Genomic DNA, 21,899 nt, shown 5'->3' with positions numbered 1-21,899 from the left:
TGTATGAATACACGTTGAATTCTGTGCTGCTCTGAGCCATCAGAAACCACTGGGTAGGACCACATTTTTTACAAAATAGGCTATTGTATAATTTGAAAGAAAAGATCAACTTGGCCTCTCCTCAGAAAACACACACACACACATACACACACACGCTCATGAAACAAAAGACTGCAGAAACTCCTAGACTAGGGAGTCATTCTTCCTATTAACCTGCAACTCCTTAAGAATTAGAACATCTTTGAGAACTATTCTTGGTCCTCCGTGACTTGCAGGAGTAAGTCACACTGGTGATGAAGGTAGCTCAAGTTTGCTTCCAGGAGGAGAGAGGTTTTGAGGTGGTTGGAGAGTGGGGAGAGGGTGCCAATAGAAGAGAGATGTCAGAAACCGCAGCAGCCCCAAGAGAAGCAGGGTGGGGCCTGGGAAGGATAGCAGATTTCTTCTCTCCCAGCCCTGTTCAGAACTGGCCCTGACATGCTGGGTTGGAGCCAGTGGGCAGCAGCAGGCCTGCTGTTAACCACACATGTTCCCTCCTCCCTCCCCAGGAGCCACGTGGCCACTGACACTCGGCCCAGAGGAAGCGAGGCTTTTTTAACTCCACATGGCAGTGGTGGGGTGGGGCTCTCCTCTAGCTAATATTTACAGGGGGAAAGTTAAGAATCTATTACCTTCCCTGGTGGCCCAGTGGTTAAGAATCTGCCTGCCAGTGTAGGGGACATGGGTTTGATCCCTGGTCTGGGAAAATCCCACATGACCCGGAACAACTAAGCCCGTGAACCACAACTACTGAAGCCTGTGTGCCTAGAGCCCGTGCTCTACAATTAGAGAAGTCGCTGCAATGAGATACCCGTGCGTTGCAACAAAGAGTAGCCCCCACTTGCCACAACTAGAGAAAGCCCAAGCACAGCAACAAGGACCCAGCACAGCCAAAAGAAGCCTGAAGAATTCTTTTTTAAAAAAGAAACTATTACCCCAAATTCATTCCCCAAGATTTAGTGATTTAGACCCAGCGAAAGTCCTCCTAGATAGGGAGGTAAAGTCACCAAAAAAGACAGAAATGAGCAAAACACAGATGCAGAAATGACATCCTTTAGAAAAGACTCAAGTCTCCCTTCCTGCTTCCTTCACAAAGCACTTCTATCCCCAGTGTATTGGCTACTGTAACAAGTCACCACAAAAATAGAGACTTACAACAATACAGTGTATTATCTTGCAGTTCCAGAGGCCAGAGGTCAACCCAGGTCTCACTGGGCTAACCTCAGGTGTCAGCAGGGCTGGGTTCCTTCCTGAGGTTCCAAGGGACAATCCATTCTCCTGTCTTTTCCAGCTAGAATCCACGTACATCCCTTGGCTCATGGCCCCTTCCTTCTCTTTCAAAGCCGGCAGTGCAGGTGCTGTTTTTCTCATAGGGCATCACTCTGACACTGACTCTGGCCCGGTCTTTCACTTTCAAGAACCCTGTGATGACACGGCCTCACTGGATAATCCAGGACAATCTCTCCACATCACAGTCAGCCAACAGGCAACTTTAATTCCATCTGCAACTTGAATCCCCTTTGCCACATGACCCAATACAGTCACAAGGTCCCAGAACTAGGAAGTAACATCTGGACATCTGGGGACTGCTCTTCTGCCAACCACATCACACCAAGGACACTGTAAAGAGCTGACTTCTAACTCTCCAGGGGACTTTCCATCTCCACTGTCCATCAAACTTCCATTCAGAGCAACTAGCCTTTAAGCAATATGATGAGAACCTGGGCCTAGACGTTGCAGAGGGGAGACCCAGCCTCTGTGACAGCTGGACAGGACAGAGGAAAGCTGTGCACAGACAAGTGCCAGAGCCTTGGTTCCTGTGCTGGTGTAAGGCGCTGGTGGTGGTTTAGTCACCAAATCGTGTCCAACCCTTTTGCGACCCCATGGACTGTAGCCCGCCAGGCTCCTCTGTTCATGGGATTTCCCAGGCAAGAATATTGGAGTGGGTTGCCTTCTCCAGGGGGATCTTCCCAACCCCATACCTCTCCTGCATTGCAGGCAAATTTTTTACCACTGAGCCACCAGGGAAGCCCCTGTGCTATTGTAAGAAGCTGCATCAATTCCCAAATGGAAAACAAATAGAGCAAAGGTGCAGACACCTCTTGAACCTTTCTAAGAAGATGAAAGAAACAGGGCAGCCTGGATCCGGCAGGAGGGAGGCTCTGCCCAGACTTCTCCCGTTCACTGTTCTGTGCCATGTCCCTGCCGCAAGGCCACCCTGGGTCAACAGGACAAGTGTGGTCCTGGCAGCTCATGATCTGGCAGTTCCCGCACACCTGCCACAGCCCACGTCCACTGTGACAGCTGTCCATTGCAGCGAGGGGGAAGCAGGTAGGGAGTGGGGCTGATGAACCCTTAGGGGGATGTGTTGTGTGGCAAAGCCCACAGGTGATTCTTCCCCCGAACTTGCCACTGTCACACTGCTCAGGAGCAAACTGCTCTGAGCTCTGGTCACCTGCCAGATGACCAGAAGAAACTGGTTCATCTGCTTTGCCCTCAAAGACCAATCAACACAGAGCAGGGACAAGGTAATGCCATCTTAAACACGAGCCAGGCACATGCAAACAAGGAATGTTTTCCTCTCATAAAACATCTGCTGCTAATACACCTCACAAGAGGCCCCGATTTTCTCTCCCAGAACCAGGCACATGCACCGCAGTCTTTTTGGAAACATCCAGTTTTGCAGTTCAATAGGTGATATAAATATTGCAGATCAGGAACCTTTTCTTTGGGGTGCACAGTTTGGGGAAGTTGGGGCTCCTTCAGTCTCGTTGCCCAGATAAGACACCTGGGAGCTGATATCACCCCTCTTCTTATTCGCATTTAAGTTCAAATTATGGGATCATTGCAGAAGAGAAATATATTTGCTGCACTTGCATTTTGCATTCAGGATTAACATAGAAAAGATCGTGGCCCAAAGATAGGGCTGTTGTGCATGGGGCCCTCTGTGTTGAAGTGAGGACAACACAGTCAACTTGCAGTTAAATCGAAGGAACGAAGTTTAGGGCAGAAATCCCAGAGCTGGGGCCCTGGGCCAACTGCCATAAGGAAAAAGGACCCTCAAGAGGCCGTGACTGGAGAAGACAGTTAAAGAAACGAGGGTGAGGGAAGATCTGGTGGCCTGCTTAGCTGTTTTTCCTCTCCCAACTGTCCAGTTGTCACTTTGATTATCGCCCACTCCTTGGAAAACCCCAAAGCCTCTGCCTGTCCAGAGAAAGACCATCTGCTGCCCATGCCCCTGGACAGAAAATACCCTCAAACCACCTCCCCCAACGCGCCAAGGAAGGCGGGCCTGCAAGGAGAAACAGGCTTAAAGATGAGTCAGGATCCACACTGAGGAAGGACTAAACCCAAAAAGCAAGGAAAAGGGTAAAGCCAACCAGGAAACCACTGACCAACCACAAAGTGGATGAGGGGCATCTGACCTGTACATTGCGCCTATAAACTTGAACACAGAGAGGTTCTCAGTGTCTGTGGCAAAGGAGTTGGTAATGCACCACAAAACAGAAATCAAACTAGGGGAGAACATACTGACAACACTCCCGGAATGCAACACACTTGATCTTGCTCAGGGAAAGCATTTTAGCTCTAGAAACTGAAAAACCAGGACTTCCCTGGTGGTCCAGTGGCTAAGATTCTGTGTTCCTAATGCAGGGGGCCTGGGTTCGATCCCGGATCAGGGAACTAGATCCCACATGCTGCAACTATGACCCAGCACAGCCAAATGAATATTAAAAAAAAGAAGAAATTGAAAAATCGTAAAGGTATCAAATGCCATCTGATAGATATGTCCTTTGTCCTGATTCCAATGCCAGAGAGTGTAACAAGCAATTTATCAACCACTTGAATTCAGGGTCACTCAGTGGAAAACCAGAGCAAACACCAAAGTGTGCAAGCAGGTTCAGACACAGGCTCAGGGTGCACCCCGGTGATGGTGGTCTCTATAGGAGCTAATCTAGAATGAGCATGGCTACCACATCTCCGTATGCAGTCAGGTGAGTCCATACAGACCCCTCATCTTGTATATCAGCTCTGCTGCTGCTGCTGCTGCTGCTGCTAAGTTGCTTCAGTCGTGTCCGACTCTGTGAGACCCCATAGATGGCAGCCCCCCAGGCTCCCCCGTCCCTGGGATTCTCCAGGCAAGAACACTGGAGTGGGTTGCCATTTCCTCCTCCAATCAGCTCTAAACACCTGGAAAGACTCTCCGTTGGAGGCTCAGGCAGAGAAGGGCATGCCATTCAGATTGGATAATGCATTTGGGTTCTTTCAGTTCTTTCCTTGTGCTAGCCGTACAACTGAGGTTACTACACGCAGACGGAGAACTTGATCTTTTTTTTTTTTTTAACAAGTCTTAAGTGCCTGATTTCTCCTCTCTGAGGATGGCTATATCGGTTCAGAAGATGGAGTAAAGGACATGCTTCAGATCACATATCATCAAAGCAGATTTATTAGAGATGCAAGACCAAGTGCCCAGAGGACACGTGGGTGGTTGCTAGCATCAAAACCACCAACACGGAAGTGAGTGGGAAAAGATTCCCTATGTCATTTGCGAGGAGGTGGGGGTGGGCTGGGAGAAGTACGTGCTTTCTTTGTGCAATGGCCTCATCAACATTCATCAGTCTAATACAAATACAATAGAACAATGTACAATAACTATGTACACCAATAAAACCAACCTCCGCTGCTACAGATCCTTCATGTTTAAAGTCATCCTCCCCAACTGCACCACTGTAGGAAGCTAATTCACTAATTTTATAGGAGAGGATTCAGGCCCGTGGAGACAACTGGGGACCCTCGGCCGGATGTGGAGGGACAAGTTAAAATCTCTACTCCAGATTTGCGTTGCCAGGCAACCTGGTCACCCTGGTCCCTGGTCGGCCCAGGGGGACCCAGCACCCCGCAATATAAAGAGTGTAAATATATCTCTGGGGAAGGAAATGGCAACACATTCCAGTATTCTTGCCTGGAAAATCTCATGGACAGAGGAGCCTGGCGCGATACAGTCCATGGGGTCGCAAAGAGTTGGACACGACTTAACAACTGAGCACACAGGAAGTTTTATTTCTTCTTTGGGTAACTATTGTTTGCACTCAAAAGAATCACAGTTTACAATTATTTTAACTTGTATTTGTATTATTTTAAAATATGGTAGTTTTTTAAATCAAACCAGTTGATTTTGTAATAATAAATGCCCACATTTTAAAACTAAAAAAAAAAGAGAGACTGTAAATATATCTAAATGGAGAATTCCACTTCTGCTTATGATCAGCTTTCCACCTGATGAACCACATATACAAGGAACCAAAAGACAAAACCAAATATTTTTACCAATCTAGTTAAATGTGAAAAATCCAAACAGTGGTCATTAATAATAATTAAACACTTATAATTAACAGGAACTTTGAATGAGCCGGGTACTAGGTACTTTAGATAACTGTTGCAACAGAACTTTGTGACAGGTTGTATTACTCCCATTTTACAGATGGAGAAACCAAGGCACAGTAGCATTAAGTCAGTCCTATGTACTGGGTTGGTATTCAAATCCAGCAGTCTATATTTGGAGGCCATGTTTTAAACCCATGCACTGAGCTACCCAAAACCTGAGCCAGGGAGACCAGCAGTTGTAGGTAGGGTTCTACAAACCCAGCGGCTATCATCTCAGATGCCTTTACACTGAGGCCTGGGGGGCTTTTTATAGACTCAACTGAATTGATACTAGCAGCTAGTGGTGACATCGGTTAGTCCCCACTCTCTCGAATGTTTATGAATCACTTGGCAGAGTGAACCATGTTATTCTAAGTCCCTAGGGCAGGGAGAATGTGCGCATGTGAGTGGTAGGGGCAAGAGGGGAGGCAGTGTGGTACAGTGGTTTTGTGGTACAGTGTGGTACAGTGGAGTTGGAGCATCCTGGGCCCAAGGCCTGTATTTCTGTCACTCCGGGATGCATGAACTTGGGAATTTAAATGTCGGTGTTTCTACCTGTAAAATGGGGATCACTTCAGTTCCTGATTTTATGGGTTTAATTCATGCAAAATAATCAGAATCTATTTACATAACAATCATCATGGCTGGAGGATTAAAAAATTCCACTGACAAGAACTTTCTTTAGTCATATTCTGAGACTCTGCTCTCCACAAATGCTCTACAAGCCAAGTGCACTCAGCAGAGAACAAGCCTTCCGATACCAACAGCACATGGCGGTGAATGAGTTTCACAGTTAATACTAAGAGGCTTTCTCACTTTAATAATCTTTTCTTTGCAAAAGTTTTCCTGGTTCTTAAAAGTGTTTAATGTTTGCTAGTCAACTAAATATTGATGTTTCTAGTGGGGGAATTTCTAAAACAAACACACAGATTTTTTTTTTTAAAGTTTTCTAATCAATCTGTGACAGATTTAGAATGGAATTCTCCAATCTGGGCCTTTGCCCCTGCCCTTTGATAATATGCTCCATCATATGGCTGGTTTTTGAGAACCAGTTGCCTCTTTACAGACATAGGAATTGGTGCCTGCAGGTGGTAAAGAAGGATCAATGGGACCAGACACAGGGGCTGGCCTGGCTTCTCCTATGAACTTGAGGAGGCAGTAAAACAAACTTCATGGTAAGAAAAGTGAACGTATTGTGTCGTTTTCTGTTTCTGAATAGAATCTGAACTAGGTTGTGGCCAACATATGACACCAACTTCCGAGTGTGGGAATAACAGGATTTCAAGATTCATGGCTTCTGGCAGCGTGCCTTAGGTTATATTTAGAAATCTTAAATTGCCGGGGTTTTTTTTCTTTTCCTTTTTTCTTTTCTTTCTTTTTATTTTTTCTTCCTTTCTTTTACTATTATTTAAGAAAAGATCAAGAGGAAGAGCTCGGGCCTAAAGGGTGTGAGTTTCATGACCTGAGGCTCTTAAACAGCCAGACCACCCACCCCAAGGCCAGGAATGTTAAGCGCGCGCCCCGTGCGGGTGAAACACACACTTTGGGGGGCTGTGTCGGCAAACGGCGGGCCCCTACAAGTTCTCATTCGCGTGCTCTGACGATCCAGCCAGACAAAGACCGCAAGTTCTCCGGACCAAAGATTCAGACAGCCTGAGACCGAGTCTCCTCGAATTAGGCCCACTCCCTGCCCAGGGCGCCAGAACCCGCCGCGGATGGGGCCCTCAGGGAGCTCCCCGCGTGATCCTGCCGCCCCACTCCTGCTCTGGCCCTGCACCTCTCTGCGCTGCGGCCAGACCCCGGCCCCTCCCGGGCCCCGCGGCTGCAGGCCCACGCGCCCCGCGCGCCCCCAGCCCGTCCCGCCGAGGGGCGCTGCCCGATCCCCCGCCGGCCCCTCAGGCCCCGCCCCCGCGGCCCCCGGCAGGTCCCCGATACCCACCCGGGTCCCGCACCCGGGGCCGGATTTGCGCCGGCTCCCGGAGCCGCCTCCGCCGCCACTGCAGCCGCCGCCAGTGAGGTTTGGTGGGGCGGGGACGCGCGGCGAGGCCCGGCCCCCGGCCCGCCCCCCAGCCCAACCCGGCCCCCGGCCCAATCAGACCCGCCGCCCACCCCACCCCCGCCAGCCCCAGTCCCAACCCTGCCCCAACCGTGTTGCGGAACTGCCCCAGTCACCTTCCGCCCTCCCATCCCAGGCCCCGGCCCGGACGACCCCTTCCTATTCCGGGCCTCGCCGCCTGCCCGGGCCTCCGGCCCCGGGACTTTGCCCCAGAGGGAAGCCCCACGCCCCCGGAGTGAAGGCAGGACCCTTGGGACGTCCCACCTGCGCGCTCGCCCTCTCTGTCCCACCCTCTGCTTTTGTTTTTCCTATTTTGAGATAGGAAGAGAACAACACCCACCAGGAGGCCACGGGGCATCCCTCTCCTGCCATGAATTCTTCGCAAGAACCCCGGGAAGGAGGTACTGAGCCCCCCAGGTCTGGAGATGGACAGGCAGGCACTAGGCGGGGGCTCGGTCCCCGAAGGTGCGGCCGGCTCCGGACCCCGTCGCGCCCCCGCCTCTTCCTGCCATCCTCAGAACACTTGGCCGTCCCATGTCCCCGGCTTCCCGGGTGCCCTGCGCGAGCCCCTGGGGCTCCAGAGTGGCCGGCAGGACACACGTTGACACGGTTGTCGCTTTACAGAAACGGAGTCAGGCGGGGTAGAGCTCGGACTTAGAGATGGAGAAGATGCGTATTTATCCTTTAATACATTTACAGAGTTAAATATTCTGTGTTTCTAGTGTACACAAATGGCACAAAGGCCTCCTGCCCCGCAAGCCCCGCGCGTGGTCCTTGCCCGCCGGATGTTGACGGCGTCGCATAGCAACTGGAGATGGCGGAGCCGGACGGCGGCGCTGGCGGGTAAACGGGCCTAGGGATCTGGGGCCTCGGAGCTGCCCCCACACCTCCCCCTTCCCATAGCCCCCTAGGCACCCCTTCCCTTCCATGACCTTTTCCCCTCTCCTGTACCCCTGACTCCCCACTCTCTGAGCCTTTCCTGACCTCCCCGGTCACCCCCACATTCCTGCACGCCCTTCTGCCTTCTCACCTCGCGTCCCTTTGTCCTCTCCCGTACCCTCCCTTTTCCCCCTTTTCTGGGCGCTCCTTTCTCTGAAACCCGGGACTTGCTCAGTCCACAGTAACCATGGCAACCACGATGCTTGGTAATCCCTGCTGCAGAGCCCTGAGAGCAGGGGTCTCTGTGCTGGATGCTGCCCAGCGAGGTCAGTGAGAGGGAGACCAGCCCAACCTCACCGGGGTTGGAGGTGGCAGGTGATGGACTGGGTTCAGTATGGCCAGGCAGCCCCACCGTGAATGCCTTGAGCACACAGATAGGCTGTAGTCAGGTAAACCCAGGACCACCAGGCCTCTGCTCTCTTACACTTTGTTTAAAAGGATAGAGACTATTTTTAAAAATTTACCTTTCACATTGGACACCGCTGTATCGTTTCTTTCTTTTTTTTAAGGTAGGTCTGCGTCTACTGACATGGAAAAGTCCAGATTACAATAAATGAAAAGACTAAATGCAAAACAGTGTATATAGTGTGATCTCTAATTTGGTGGATGGGTGGCTTTAAATGCACAGAAAAATATTTGAAAGAAGATATCCTTGGGACTTCCCTTGTGGTCCAGTGGTTAAGGCTCTATGTTCTCAAAGCAGGGAGCCTGGGTTCGATCCCTGGTCAGGGAACTAGACCATGCCACAAGTAAGCGTTGGAATGCCACAACTAAAAAGATCCCACGTGCCACAACTAAGACCTGGCACAGCCAAATAAATATCTAAAAAGTAAAAAATAATACATAAAAAATATCCTTAAATCTCTTACTATTACGTCTTGTTATCTGGAACAGGAGAGAAGTCACAGGGGATTTTCATTGTCTGTGTCACATATTGCTGTATTAGTTTAACTTTTAACTAGAAAAAAAGCAATTTTAAGAATGTGACATTCTTGTACTATCCAAATCACGGGGAAACTGAAAGTTTCTAGAGTATTTGTCCTTTTTGCGCAATTTTCTCTTATTTTGTTTTCTATTTTCCCCATTTTGTCGCAAACACAAGTGTATTTAAAGTGACTTTCTAGCATAATCTACTTGTACTGTTCCTTAAATGTTTCAATCATTGCATTTTTCATTCATTCTTGGAGTGACTCTTGTGCCATGTGACAGGCATGGTCTAGTGTTGGTGTTAGTGACAAAGTCATGGCCATCAGCCTAGAGAGAAGGCAGACAATTAACAAGTAAATATAATAACTAGATATACAGACAGTAAGGAGGGGATAAATGCCAAGAAAAAGAAAGATGTTATTTGAAACTGTTCAACTGTTTCTCCGCCACCAGGTCTCACTTGGGCGGCAAATCGCCTTCTGAAGGAGAAGAGGACCAGCATGTTGAAGGCGGCAAGGTAAAATTCCTTATGGGATGAATTAGTCTAGGCTGTATTTACTAGGAATTAGCGTTCAGATTTGTTTAAGAAAATTGCACGATGATCCTATGACCTTGCTCTGGAACAGACTCAGTTCAGTTGCAGAGAAACCTAATTTCCTTCCACCTCCTTCTGAAGCGTTGATGGCTTGTCAAGAATGCCTTGGATATCCCACACCTAGATCGCCCTGAGTTTTTCAGAGCTCATTTTCTGTAACAAAGAATGCAAAATAATTACCAAAAAAAGAAAAAACAGAGTAGATCAGCTAAACTATGAAACATAATCTCCTAGCGATGCTCAGAGTGTATAGATGCAGTTTTCCCATCAGTATAATTACCTTATTAAGGATAAAATCTCATAAGATCCTTTACACTTTGTCTCCTGATTTTTTTTTTTCCTGCTTCATAACTACAGGTATCGTCAATGGAGAAGAGCAATGACCAGAGAAGTGAAGAAGCTGAGGGTGCTACAGAGCATTCCGAAAGGGAAATTGAAAATGATGGGGAAGTCACAGCCCAGGGGGACTATGGAGGAAGCCAAGGGGAAATGGAAATGGAAGAGGAATTTGAATTAGAAGAGGAATTAGAATCTGATTTGGAAGCCACGTCCCCTGAAGGGGAAGTCAGTTCTCTAGATCTGGCTTCCTCAGACATCAGTCTTGGGGAGGGGCCCGAAGATGAAGTTGACCGCACACCCCCGTATGAAGGAACAAGGAGGGAAATGGGTCTTGAGGACAGAGAGGCCCCCCACCCATCCAAATCCACAGGAATGGGGTTCATCACCACAAAGAGCTCCCAGCAAGTATTAGGCCTGTCTGAGCAAATGAACCAGGTGAGTAGCCTGAGGTCTGTAGTGTTTTACTGCTCATGAGGTTTGTAAATCTATGTGAGGAACTCAGGGTACACTATAAATAATTCACATGGCAATGCCTGTTAGAAATGTCTTAGCAAACTTAAGTCTCAGGAGCCACTGTCATAGTCCAAGAGTTTCTGAACCCTCCTTTGTGTTCCCAAACCCAGGTTGGAAACATTCCACGTAAGGGCATCCAGGTGTCCAGTCTCTAGAGCAACACCGTCCGGTAAAACTCTACATGATAATGAAAAGGCTCTTTATCTGCGCTGTCCAGTATGGTAACCACTAGTCACATGTGACTATAGAGCACTTAAAATGTGGCCAGGGAGATAGAGAAACTGAATTTTTAACCTTTTGAGGATTCTAATTAGTTTAAATGTATATATCCAACAGTTATAAGTGGTTACCAGACTGGACAGTGCAGCTGTGGATAATAATTGTTATAGGCTTATTTTTACTTTTTACTTTTTAATCAAGTACACACAGAAAACTGGAGTACCTTAAAGAACTTTTAAGAATGTTTTTTAAAAGCATTTGACAGTAAGTTGCCTCCCAATGTTTTCATATATGTTTTCCGCAAACGAACATGTGATAATTATCAAAATCAATGTGTTACATTACCAAATACACCTCGGGCTTCCTTCACCAAGTGTCCTAGTAATGTCTTTTATAGTAGAGCTCCACTTCAGAATCGCCTGCTGCCTTCAGCTGTATCGTCTCTTTAGTCTTCTCAATCTGTCCTTGACCTTGATGACCTTGACACTTTTAAAGGTCACAGGCCAGCTATTTTGTAGAAGGTCCCTCAGTTTGGTTCTGCCTGGTATTTTCAGGTCTCCAGGTTTAGAATGTCACGGAAGGATGCCATGTTTTCCTGGTGTTCTATCAAGCCGTGCCTCAGTTCAGCTTGTCCATTACTGATGGGCAAGCCCCCAAATGTTTGGACTGTAACTCTCCATGCCAAGACCTTCCTCGCCAGGCCCAGGCCTGATACCTGTGTCTCACCTTGGGGACAGTCTCTGGAACCCACCTTCCTCATTTTGTCTAGACTCATCACCCCATACTGGGTCAACTCCACTGTTGGCTTTAGGTTTGATTGTTCTAGAAGGAAAGCGAGGGGTAGGGCAGGAAGAGAAGACATTATATTTATTCATCATGTACTCTGGGCTGGACACTTGCATGCCCTTTACATGTGTTGTCTCAGTGACAACAACCCCATAAGGTGGGAACTATTATTATCCCCATTGCTCAGATTAGGAAACTGAGGAGCCAAAGAACTTCCTTACCCAGAGGCATGCAGCTATGATGGCTGTCATGCTTGCTCTGAACTGTGAAGTTCCTCCCCACCCTGTGAAAGCTAAAATAGATAATAACTTTGGAGAATCACATGATTCAATATTTGATGAACCACAATTAAGCGTTATGACTACAAACGACAAGTGGATATCAAAACCACTTGTAAGATTCTAACAACTGAACAGTGCCCTCCTTTATAAGATAGCCAGGACCAGGAATTCCAGATGGTCCAATGGTTAGAACTCTGCACTTCCAGTGCCAAGGGCCTGGGTTCAATCCCTGATTAGAGAACTAAGATCCTACAAGCCACATGGCACGCCTGAAAAAACAAACACACACAGCCAGGAGTACCAAAGTATAGGTCGCTTGCTGAGCTGTAAACCCAGTTTACATCCTCAAGTCTAATTTCTAGAAAACTCACCTGGGGGACTTCTCTGGTAGTCCGGTGGCTAAGACTCTGCCTTCCCAAGGCAAGGGTCCCGGGTTCAATCCCTGGTTGATTCCACACGCTGCAACTAAAGAACCCTCATGCTTCAGCTAAGACCCAGAGCAACCAAATAAATAGGTAAATAAATAATTCTTTTTAAAAAGAAGATTGGTATGAGAGAAAAAAAACAGTATGGCTTGGTATCTTAATAAAACCTCTTACTTTACAAGAAAAAGAAAACTCACTGGGAAACAGTCTCCAAATTTGATCAACCAGAATGGCAGAGACAAACTCTAAGAGTGAACCCTAAGAGCGAACCCTATTTCCCTCCTCCCAGCTCAAGTAACTTAACTGTGGAGTGGGAGCTGCTGGGTCACCAGTGTGGTCATTAAGAAAAGCCCTTTCTGGACCCCCCAGAAGTAAGTAGGCTTTGGACTCTGGGCTCCCATGAATGTCATTGTGGTTCTGGATGCCTCAGAAGTCATTTCTAGAAGCAGCATCACCTGAGGAAGAACAGCTGGAAAGAGCAGGAGCTGGGCGTTGAGACAGCCGTTGGCTGGCTAGGCGAACTTAAGCAAGGGCTTCAGCTTCCATGAACTGCTTCCCCTGCAGGAGACAGAAACGACTGGCATCCACCTTGCAGGGTCCCGTGCAGGGTCATTGTCTGCCCTTACTCATGTTCACCAGTTCAGCAGCAGCGGTAGTTATTGTCAACGATAATCATTGCAAGAGTCCCCTTTAGAGTTAAAACGGAGCCAGGTGTTTGGGAAAACATTTTCTTCTGGAAATGTTCCCAAAGTGAAACTGTTTGAAAGAAGAGAAGAAACAGCTCTCTTGGGAGACCCTGGCCGGGGCTCAGGCTTTCAGAAATGCTGTTTACCAGCCTCAGGGAGAGCAGTATATGGGAATAAAGAAACTCACATCCAGCACATGCCCATGCCTCTGTGTTTACACTTTGCTACAGATCCAGACCGGCAGAAACCACTCCTAAATCCCTCATTGGGGTGGAGGTAGGTGTTTTTTGTTTTGACGATTGCAAAAGCCAAGTGATATGCAAGCAATTTTCTATTGCTTTACCAACTGTGTTAAATTTTGAACACTGTAATAATCAAATTTGAATAACGCCTCAGTCCTGACTAAACCCTCAGAAATTCAGATTTGGTTGTTTTTGCTCTATACAATCCCAGGGAACACTCCAGCAGAAGGTCTTTCCTCTGGAGGCTGGGCATCACCTCAGACAGAGCCCAGGGAGCAGCGACACATCCCTGGGTCTTGACGAGCTGCCTCCGGGCACAGAGGAGCCCTTTGCCCCGGAGTCAGGTACTACGGGACAAGCCACTTCCCATCCCCTTCTGTGCAAGGGCTCCCACTCCTTCGCCCCCTGTTACCTCGTTTCCTGTTGGGCTGAGTCTAAAGATAAAAATGTCATTAACAGAAATGGATAAGACACGTAGAACATTTGTTCTGTTTTATCTAATTTAATCCTTTCACTTACCTGGTGAGGTAGGAACTGTTCTCCATTTTACAGACCATGAGAGTCATTAAGTAACTTACCCATGTAAGTGGCAGAACCAAGCCTGGACCAAAATCCGGTGACACGGCCCTGGCTACACATCCCTCTCTGCCTTCTGGTCTCAGAGGGGAGCTCGGCCCTAAACATGTCCCTGTGGGTTGAGTTTTCCAAGGTGCTTTGAGGCACACCCCTATCTCTCCACTTGGTTCTGGTATCCCAGTGTTGAGTACATGAGAAAGCAGATTGGGTTGTTTTATATTGTATATAACCTGATGGGAAGAACTGACTCATTGGAAAAGACTCTGATGCTGGGAAAGATTGAGGGCCAGAGGAGAAGGGGATGACAGAGGATGAGATGGTCGGATGGCATCACTGACTCAATGGACATGAGTTTGAGCAGACTCTGGGAGATAGTGCTTAGTGACGAAACAACAGCAACAACAAGTATTCCATTTGATGGTGGTGTGCGGATGACCCAGCCAACAAAACCTCGCCTCACCTACAAGAGACCTGCAGACAGCACTCATCTAAATGAGTTAGAAACCAAACAGGGTCTCTCCAGCCCAGGAAGGAAGAAAAGCTGAAACTGGAGCCTCACTGATTGCTTTTCAATCGTATCAGTTGTTTTCCTTAAAAAAAAAAAAAATCTATTCCATCATTAAGAAGCCCCCTTTCTGTTCATTATTTATGTATTAAAAGGTATCCACAAAATGTGTTTGCTTCTTGTCTACCTTTAAAGTTCAATCATTCCTACAAAATATGTTGAATTAGCTAGCAGAAAATTCATGAGCAGAAGACCCTATTAATAGCATTGTGAACCCTAACCCAATGGGGGCTTTGTCTTTCTCTTTTCCCTCATGTTGCACAAGCCTGGGCATTTAGCTTTCTGATGAACTTCCCCCAGATAAGCACTCTATTAACTCCTCAATAACATTTGCTGTTCCCCCCTCACTTGTCCCCCTAGAACCCGACACCCACCCCAGGGAGGGAGCCGCGTCCTCCTTCCTGGACAGGATCCAGCAGCTAAGCATGGTGGAAGAAGGGGGCCTGGTGGAGACAGTGGAATCTGAGGGCAGCGATGAGGCGGAAGAAGACAGATCCCAGCTGGTGGTCTTGGACCCAGACCACGTAAGACATTCGCGGGTTTTGCTTTTGCCCCACACAGACGAAGATGGACTTAGAGACACTGCTGCACTTGCCCTGTTCTGCCTGGAGCCTCCACGGCCCTCCTTTTACCCAGCAAATGCTGTGCTCTGTTTCATCTGCTCCCCGAATAGTTTATCTGCAGGGTTTGGGCTGCCACTTTGTCAAGTGTATTCTCCCTTCAGGTTCATTCATTCAGACTCAGCATTTCTCAGTCACTGGAAGCCGATCTCTCTTCGTGGTGGGGGCTTCCTGAGCACTGTAGGGTGCTGAGGAGCATCCCCGGGGCCTCCGCCCACCAGATGCCAGCAGCACCGTCTTGGTTGTGATAGCCAGAAATGTCTCCAGACTTTGGGCGGGGGCAAGGTGACCTCCACTGAGAGCCATCGCCTGGCATGTCCCACAGCTCTGGCAAGGCGGGAGGACGGGTCTTGACTGGCGCTAAAGTTGCAGTGGGAAATGGGGCTCAAGGTTCATTTGGTGCTGGCATCCAAGGCTCTGCTCATCACTGCCCTTCAGCTCTGGGGATTAAACCAGTACCACCACCCCAGCTTATCCTGTCATTTTGTCAAAATATGCACTCAGGTCCTTCAGTGCCTACAGTGAGACCACAAGTGACTTCTGAAGTAAGAATCCTGGGCAGAAGTGGGGAGCACCCAGTATGAAAGTCATTTCTGTCTCCACCTCACCAAGAGCTGTGGCTAAGCCCTGGAGGGGACAGGACAGTAACTGGCTATACTTTTCCATTGTTCTAGCCCCTGATGATAAGATTCCAGGCTGCCCTGAAGAGCTATCTTAACCGGCAGATAGAGAAACTGAGGCTGGAACTTCAAGAACTGGTGCGTACCTGTCCCACCTCCCACTCAGCTGTGCTCCCTCCTGCATCTCCATGACCCAGTTTCTCTCTCTGGTGCAGAGCGTGGCCACCAAGCAAAGCCGAGTCCAGCGGCAGGAGCTGGGGGTGAACCTTTACGGGGTCCAACAGCACCTGGCCCGCCTGCAGATGCAGCTTGAGAAGAGTCACGACCGCCACTCCATCGCTGCGTGCACGAGGCGGCAGAAGGAGGAGGAGCTGCAGAGGGTACGCTTGCTGTACGCCAAGACCTGTGAGACGGCCAACGAGGAGCGCAAAAAGCGTAAGGCAGCTCTGCGTCCTTGCAAGTGTCCATGGGGGTGTCCCCACATGCCACAGAGACCCTAAGGGGATCCTCACCTGCCATCGAATCCCTGAATACCTTTGCAACCTGGTGGGGTGGCCCAAGTGCCATCATGACCCCAAGGGGTGTCCCCATGTGCTGTCATGACCCTGAGCCACTGTAGGATATCATGAAAGGCAAGATGTGTTCATGTCCTGGAGGCATTCCCATCCTTTTTGGGAAGGAAAGACCTGTCTTAAAATGCACCTAATTAGGCAAAGCAGCAAACACTAAAAGCCGGCAGGTTGGGTTTATGGAGGCAAAAGTGGGAGAGGCTGCTGGGCTGCTGGGGTGGAAGATAGGGTCTCCAGAAGGCAGGGAAGAGTGGGGATGGGCAGGGTTTAAACAGGTGGGGAGGTATAGGTGAGGCCAACCCAAAGTGCAGGGACCCATGATCCAGAGCCCTGCAGCCCCAGGCTGTGCGGCAGGTTAAGGGGAGCAGGTGACTCTGGAGCAGAAGAGACCACGGGGCTAGGACTAGTCACTGTTCCTACCAGAGCAAAGCCCTGCACAGAGAGAGGCAGTGGGCCGCAGTGAACAGCATGGTCACAGCCGATTATTTCAGTTTTTGTGTTTTTCATGTTTCCGACTTTCTTTGTCACCTCTGTGTGACTATTATAATGGGGGAAGTAACCTAAAAGAATTTGAAAGAAAACAGAATCACACCTGTATCTCAACTGTCAATGGAAAGAAGCATTTTGGACCCTGAGAAATGTAGGAGAGGATTCCAGACAGAGTTGGGGAAGTGCTCACTTAGAGAGCACTCCTCCCTGATTATCACCAAGTTAACAGAATCTACCAAAAAGAGAAGGCTTCGCTAGTGGCTCAGATGGTAAAGCGTCTGCCTGCAATGCGGGAGACCCAGGTTCGATTCCTGGGTCGGGAAGATCCCTTGGAGAAGGAAATGGCAATCCACTCCAGCATTCTTGCCTGGAAAATCCCATGGACAGAGGAGCCTGATAGGCTACAGTCCATGGGGTCACAAAGAGTTGGACACAACTGAGAGACTTCACTTTACCAAAAAGAGAAGAGCAGGGCACTCACACTAGAACAGTGGAGCCACATCCTCCAGTTATAACAGAAGTTAGACCATTTTGAAAGAGGACACAGGTCCCCTGCTCCCTCCACACAGGAGCAATCATGCCCACCAGCACCCCCCATCAGAGGCTAAAGGCGCAGATGGGCTTCTGGAAAGATCCAGTTGTCTTTATGGACACTGTGTCCTTTCTGGAGGTCACCAGGGAGCAGGAGCAGAGCTTGTTCCACCAAGCAAGGACCCACCTCACAGCACCATTTCTCCCTTCTTTGAGCTAAACAATTTGGGTGATGGTCCCAGCCCTGCCCACCAGGTGCTGCCACTGCCCTGTCCTGTAGGTGAAACATGGGCCTTTGCTTCTGGACAGTGTCTACGGTTGCCCACCTTACTTGGGAGGGAGGTGAAACCCACCAGTCAGTAACCTTCAAACCCAAGTGTGAGTCCACAGCAGCAATCCCCAGACAGGAGAGCAGACCTCTCCACAGACGAGCATCGGGTTCTGAAACTGAGCATGTGCCAACTCGTGTTTGACGTGAGACTTTAGAGGCTATCTCACCAGGCAAATGAAAACCAACTGTTAGAGAAAAGGATACTCAGAATTAAAAAATAGAATCATCATCCCCCCTCCCCAAAAAAGTACAAAATAGATAAATCAGCACTGCTGAAAATTGAGCAACTGAGTTTGTATACTGAAAGTCCAGTGTGAGGAATTCTATCCAGAATTCAGAGCAAAACCCCAAAGTGATGGACATTCTGAGAAAGAGATAAAAGACATGGATGTAGGTCTGGTAAAGTCAGCATCCATAACATAGAAATTCCAGGAGATTAGGGGCATTAACCAATGACATCAGAGGAAAATGTTTGCATGAGTTCAAGAAAGATGAATTTTCAGGTGTAAAGACTCATGTAGGGCCAGGTGGGTGGAAGAAAAAATAAACATGCCCAGACATAGTTGGTGAAATTTTTAAATTCCAAAGGTAAAGGGAGGGAAATGCCATAGGATTACAGACAGGACAAAACCAGACATTCCCTATGTTATTCAACCCTCCAGAGGGTGGAAATTTGGGGAAATGCTTCCCAGGCTTGTTTTATAATTCTCAGTATAATCCTTACTGGAAAAAGCTTCCAGTGTACAAAACATAGTGATCCTACTTACACGATATGAAAATCCTAAATAAAATATTAGCAAATGTTAAACTTGTGCTCAGCAACAAAAGATTAAGTTTAGCAATATATGAAAAGAAAAAAATAGCTCCTAGTGAAGGAGGGCTTAATTCTGGAATAATTTGAAATTAAGAAATCTACTGATTCATTGCACTTTTTTCTTAAAGGAGAGAGAACAAAAAGATTTTCTGGGTGGATGCCCAGTGGATGTTTGAATAAAACTCATTATTCATCCTAAACTAGGGTAGAAGGAAATTTCTTTGTAAGTGTTTATCAGCAACTGATAAGACAGTTTTACTCAGTGGAAAGCCCTGGAGTGATCATAGCTAACGTGAGGAATGAGATGAGGATACACTGTTTTGGACGTTCCAGCTATGAAAGAAAACAGGAAATATAAACAAAGTATAGATTCTGGATATGATGTCATGAGACTCATTCTCCACCAATGGTATGATTGTTTACCTAGAAGATTCAAGATTACTGTTGAAAAAGAAGCAAATAAAAGTAATAAGAAATCTATAAAGTAACTGAATACCAGAGTTATAATTTTTTTTTCTACCAGTCATATCCAATTATGAATTATTAATGTAATTGTAAAAATCTCATCCATGATATCTATAACAGCCATAAAATACTTAGGAATAAGTCTAATAAGAAGCAAGTGAACCAGACTTCCCTGGTGGTCCAGTGGTTAAGAATCCATCTGCCCAGGCAGGAGACATGGGTTAGATCCCTGGCCCTGGAAGATCCCACATGCATTGGGGCAACTAAGCCTGTGCCACAGTGACTGAGCCCACACGCCCTAAAGCCCGTGCTCTGCAATAAGAGAAGCCATCGCAATGAGAAACCCATACACCGCAACTAGAATAGGCCCGCACACAGCAAGGAAGACCCAGCGTAGCCAAATAAATAAATAAAAGGAAGCAAGCAAACCTGTCGGAAGAAAAACAATAAAACTTTACTAAAGGATATAAAACATTTAAATAAATGCAACAGTCATGTAATGGGATGGGCAGATGCAGAATATATAAATGTTATTTCTCTAAATTAATAAGCAGTTCACTGCAAGTCCAGTTAAAATCCACAATGGGATGTTTGGGTGAGCTTGAATTTATTTAAGATGGTTAATTATTATTTTTGAGGAGTAATAATACAAACTTGAAGCTCTCTGGAGTCTCCCTCTGGCCCAGTTCAGCCCCCTCTGCAGAGTCACAATGGTATGATTGATTCTTGTGTATTCTTTTAAAGATATTTTTGTATATAAAAGCAAAGTTATAAAGGTGTGGTATTTTTTTCTATTTTTTTACGCAAGTAGCTGTATACTATGCCCACCACTCTGTTCCTTGCTTTTTCCCCTTATCAATGCTTGCTAGAAATTATTCCAGAGCAATACCTTAAAAACTCTCCATTCTCAACAAATTGATTTTCAAGATCCCTTGGAATACTAAATGCGTAAGAATATCCAAAAAATTTTGAAAGAGAAGGGTAATGAGGGAATATCGTCCCAACAGGTATCAAAGCACTGTATCAGTCTACAGCAATAGAAACGAAATGGCTCACGGGGAAAACACGGGCAAATAGATCAATGGTGCAGAGTAGGGGTTCCAGGAAGTTTATCTGGAATCTGTTTGTTGCAAATTGAATGTACAGATTGCACTTTAAAATCACTAAATATTTTCACTCATTTGACCATCCAAAAAGGAACACTTAGACTCCTATTTCATGCTAAGCAAAGCCTGTTGACCCTGCATATCCTTTTCTGACACCAGGTCAAGAAAACTCTGCTTCTAGAGGGCTCACCTGCTGAGGTCAGGCCCGTCTGATAATTACCCTTTTTGCCCCAAAACACAACCTGATCTCAGGAGTGACACCAGGGGCAGAGTTCACGGGGGCTTTTCAAGACTCTGCCCACCCTGTCTTATTACAGGAAGGGCCCTTCAAGGCCTAATAGGTGAGACTACTATCCTGCTATAGAAGAGGGGTGATGGTATGAGTAGGCAAGTCAAAAGGGAAAAGGGCAGCCGGTCTTCATACTGTGAAAACAGACTTGATTTCACTAATGTTGAAAGAATACAAATTAAAAAGAATATTTGAGGACTTCCCTGATGGTCTAGCGGTAAAGAATCTACCTGTCAATGCAGGGGACATGGGTTCTGTCCCTGGTCTGGAGATCCCACATGCCGTGGGGCAACTTAGTCCCTGAGCCACGACAACTGACCCCCAGGCCCTAGAGCCTATGCTCCGCTACAGAGAAGCCACTGCAATGAGAAGCCCGAGCACTGCAGCTAGAATGCAGCCCCCCTCACCGCAACTAGAAAAAGCCTGCTTGAAGCAACGGAGACCCAGTGCAGACAAAGATAAAATAAATGAACAAAAATTTTTTTTAATAAAAAAATTTGAAATATTGGCTCTCAGTCACTCAGCCAGGAAAGAAGGAAAGAGGGGGAAGAAGTGAGTGCCCTGGAGGAAGGGTGGGCAGGCTCCCTGATTCAGGTGGGGGGAGTTATTCAGCACCGTCTACCATAGCGAAGGGCCATAGGCTGGGTGACTTGAACAGTAGAAGTTTGCTTTCTTGTAATTCTGGAGGCCAGATGTACAAGATCAAGGTGTTGGCAGGGTGGTTCTACCTGAGGCCAATCTCCTGGGCTTGTGGACAGTCATCATTCCCCTGTGTCCACACAGGGGCTCATCCACTATGTGTCTGTGTCCTAACCGCCTCTTCTCCTAAAGACACCAGTCGTTGGGCCCACCCTAGTGACCTCATTTTACCTTAATGACCTCTTTAAAGACCCTCTCCGCAGATACACTCCTACAGTCCACCCAGCAACCACTCTTTATACAGAACTCCCCCGTCTTTTCCCTGTACCCGCTCCGTTCCTCTCCCCTATAATTCTTATCCACAGGGGACCGAAAGAATTCTCTAGTGTTAGAGTTTTTAAATCATCTTGGATGTTAAAAAAATGTGTTTGTCAAGTTTAAGTCCATCCTCCAGAAACACCTGACTCTAATATGATATTCACCCAGCAGCCTTTTGATCTATAAATCGATTTTCTGTTTGGATCTACACACTGAATAAGGAACGCTCTACACCAGTGAACAGTTACTTACTGGTGGAAGTTTATCTCCCTAAATAAGCTGATGTTTTAGCTTATAAATCCATCTCATGAGAGTTTTGTTACAAGGAACCCATACTTCAGTGGTGCTCAGCACCCCCTTCAGGCTGGTTTTTCTCCCAGGGGATTTAGGACCGAACCTGACGTTGCCAACTCCATGTGGTAAGAAATCTGTAAAATTTACACAAGGCCTCATCACCTTGACACTGTTTCAGAACATCCTTGGACATGAAGAATCTCTA

The 21,899-nt window shown here is 47.4% G+C and overlaps 2 protein-coding genes across 7 annotated transcripts in view; one reads left to right on the top strand and one right to left on the bottom strand.

Moving 5' to 3' along the window:
- TBC1D16 (TBC1 domain family member 16) overlaps nt 1-7,482 on the bottom strand; it is an 88,895-nt gene extending 81,413 nt beyond the window's left edge. For all 4 annotated transcript variants that reach the window (XM_027518137.1, XM_027518138.1, XM_027518139.1 and 1 more), the window contains exon 1: nt 7,400-7,482. The gene's annotated coding sequence lies outside the window, so the exon portion shown is untranslated. The remainder of the gene's footprint in view (nt 1-7,399) is intronic.
- A 126-nt stretch (nt 7,483-7,608) lies between these two features.
- CCDC40 (coiled-coil domain containing 40) overlaps nt 7,609-21,899 on the top strand; it is a 44,085-nt gene continuing 29,794 nt past the window's right edge. Inside the window, exons 1-8 of one of the 3 annotated variants that reach the window (XM_027518126.1) lie at nt 7,609-7,917; nt 8,239-8,359; nt 9,836-9,899; nt 10,335-10,751; nt 13,680-13,812; nt 14,970-15,133; nt 15,904-15,987; nt 16,065-16,284. In XM_027518126.1, coding sequence (XP_027373927.1) covers nt 8,331-8,359; nt 9,836-9,899; nt 10,335-10,751; nt 13,680-13,812; nt 14,970-15,133; nt 15,904-15,987; nt 16,065-16,284 — 1,111 coding nt within the window. In that variant the 5' untranslated portion in view covers nt 7,609-7,917; nt 8,239-8,330. Of the gene's footprint in view, nt 7,918-8,238; nt 8,360-8,418; nt 8,722-9,835; nt 9,900-10,334; nt 10,752-13,679; nt 13,813-14,969; nt 15,134-15,903; nt 15,988-16,064; nt 16,285-21,899 lie in introns of those variants that run through there. The other 2 variants (XM_027518127.1, XM_027518128.1) reach the window with 2 other exon arrangements.

Source organism: Bos indicus x Bos taurus, chromosome 19 (genome assembly GCF_003369695.1).
Source record: "Bos indicus x Bos taurus breed Angus x Brahman F1 hybrid chromosome 19, Bos_hybrid_MaternalHap_v2.0, whole genome shotgun sequence".
NCBI lineage: Eukaryota > Metazoa > Chordata > Mammalia > Artiodactyla > Bovidae > Bos > Bos indicus x Bos taurus.
The sequence above is the reverse complement of the archived record's forward strand: the minus strand, read 5'-3'. Positions and strand labels throughout refer to the sequence as shown.